The 1,755-nt window shown below is 56.0% G+C and overlaps 1 protein-coding gene across 1 annotated transcript in view; it reads left to right on the top strand.

Moving 5' to 3' along the window:
- Positions 1-1,755, top strand: part of ITGA11 (integrin, alpha 11) — a gene marked incomplete at both ends in the record, with an annotated part of 19,767 nt that overhangs the window by 3,054 nt on the left and 14,958 nt on the right. The window contains 2 exons of the mRNA XM_009575740.1: positions 68-212; positions 1,426-1,574. Coding sequence (XP_009574035.1) covers positions 68-212; positions 1,426-1,574 — 294 coding nt within the window. The remainder of the gene's footprint in view (positions 1-67; positions 213-1,425; positions 1,575-1,755) is intronic.

The following is a 1,755-nucleotide window of genomic DNA, read 5'->3' as shown; positions in this document are numbered from 1 at the left end:
GCAGCATGGGGGAGAATTGTCTCCACTTGGCAAGAAATACCCTCAAACCACTCCTGCTCTCCCGCAGGATGGGATCTTGCTGGGGGCGGTGGGTGCCTACGACTGGAACGGAGCCGTCCTGAAAGAAACCAGCAGCGGGAAGGTCATTCCCCTGCGGGAATCTTATCTCCAGGAGTTCCCGGAGGAGCTGAAAAATCACGGAGCGTATTTAGGTAAGAAAGCCGAATGAGGCTCTGCTGCCAGGGCTGAATTCATGCTTTTATGCTTAATAATAGGAAGCACAACATATTTCTCAAATGACTAATAGCAGCCAGCGCTCCCAGCGTAGGTGGTACCGTGCCCGGCTGTTTGCAAGCTCCCGTCGGTGCGAGACCCGTGTTGCCCCTTGCAGTGTACGTGAGCATCCCTGCCTGGGAAGAGTCCAGCGTCGACCATGGTGTGCAGCACAAAAGTGATTTAAACGCAGAAGTAGCTCAGACGCCGGCCAGCCCGGGTCATCTACAGCGCTTACTGGAATGGTTTAAAAAGCGCTGATGAAATTTCATGCCTAGGGAGGAAATACCTGCTGGGTTAATCTGTTCCATGTGCAGCCGTTGAAGCCCCAGAGTAAAAATATCAGCCTGGTTTGCAAAATAAAGCCTCTCTCCGGAGATGTGCGTGCCAGGCTGAGCAAGTTATTAATCATGAAGCTAAATTGCTAACATGGACATAAGGAAGAAAATGCTTTTGGTGCTCCCCTATCCCACGGGGGAGAGAGCTGCTGGGAGACCCCGTGGCAGGGAGCGGGGTGGGATGCTGCAGGGTCATCTGCCGGCATCTCAGGGCTCTTCCCTCCTCTGGGGACGTGGGTCATCTCTTGGGGTGACAGCAGAGTGTCCCCCGGGCTCAGCTGCAAGTGCCTGGAGCCGGGACGGCTGTGGCTGTGCAATACCCATGACAGTATGCGGGAGCTCAGCTGGGCTCTGCCCTTCCCATTGCCTGGAGTAAGAAAACCAGAAATATTAAGGAAACGCCGGTGCATCCTGCTGCGGAGCAGCCCGGCTCACCCAGCGCACCTTGCTAACGTTCGTTTAACTTTATGTGAGCCGTGAATTAAAACACTTACCAGGCCAGGAATTGGATTCACCTTCGATGAAAGAAGGGTTTTGCCCGGGTTAGGCAGTGCCAGATCCCTTGGCACAGCTGAGCTGCTCCGGGTGTGGGTAGGACCTGGGCAGGCAGCTCAGAGCCCAGGGTCAGGGCGCTGGGGTTTGTTTGAATGACTTTATCTTTGAAGAAATCTAGGTTTCTAGCTTCCCGACCCATGAGACGGCCAGGATTGTGTCAGCAGCTGGGGGCTAACGGGAAGCAGATCACCGGGCAGCAGCTGGGAGCAGGCAGGGAGCCGCTCAGCCTTGCTCACCCCACGCCCGCCCCCCCTTCCAGGTTACACCGTCTCCTCCGTCATATCCACCAAGCACGAGCGGATTTACGTCGCGGGAGCACCCAGGTTCAACCACACCGGGAAAGTCATCATTTTCAGCATGCACAACAACCGAAACCTCACCATCCACCAGGCACTGAAGGGAGAGCAGGTAATGCCCGGGCACACGCTGCCGAGGACGCTGCATGGATTTTTCCACCTGGCACGCATGCTCCTCCATAAATCCTCCCCCTTCATTTTGCAAACTGTTCTGCGTAAATGGCTCAGCAGGGTAATGCATCCACGGGCAGCTGGGGATGCCCTGGCTGTCGCTGCCACCGCAGCTCCGAACC

This window comes from Fulmarus glacialis, unplaced genomic scaffold, assembly GCF_000690835.1.
Source record: "Fulmarus glacialis isolate BGI_N327 unplaced genomic scaffold, ASM69083v1 scaffold22984, whole genome shotgun sequence".
NCBI classification, from domain to species: domain Eukaryota; kingdom Metazoa; phylum Chordata; class Aves; order Procellariiformes; family Procellariidae; genus Fulmarus; species Fulmarus glacialis.
This window is presented reverse-complemented; position numbering and strand designations above follow the sequence as displayed.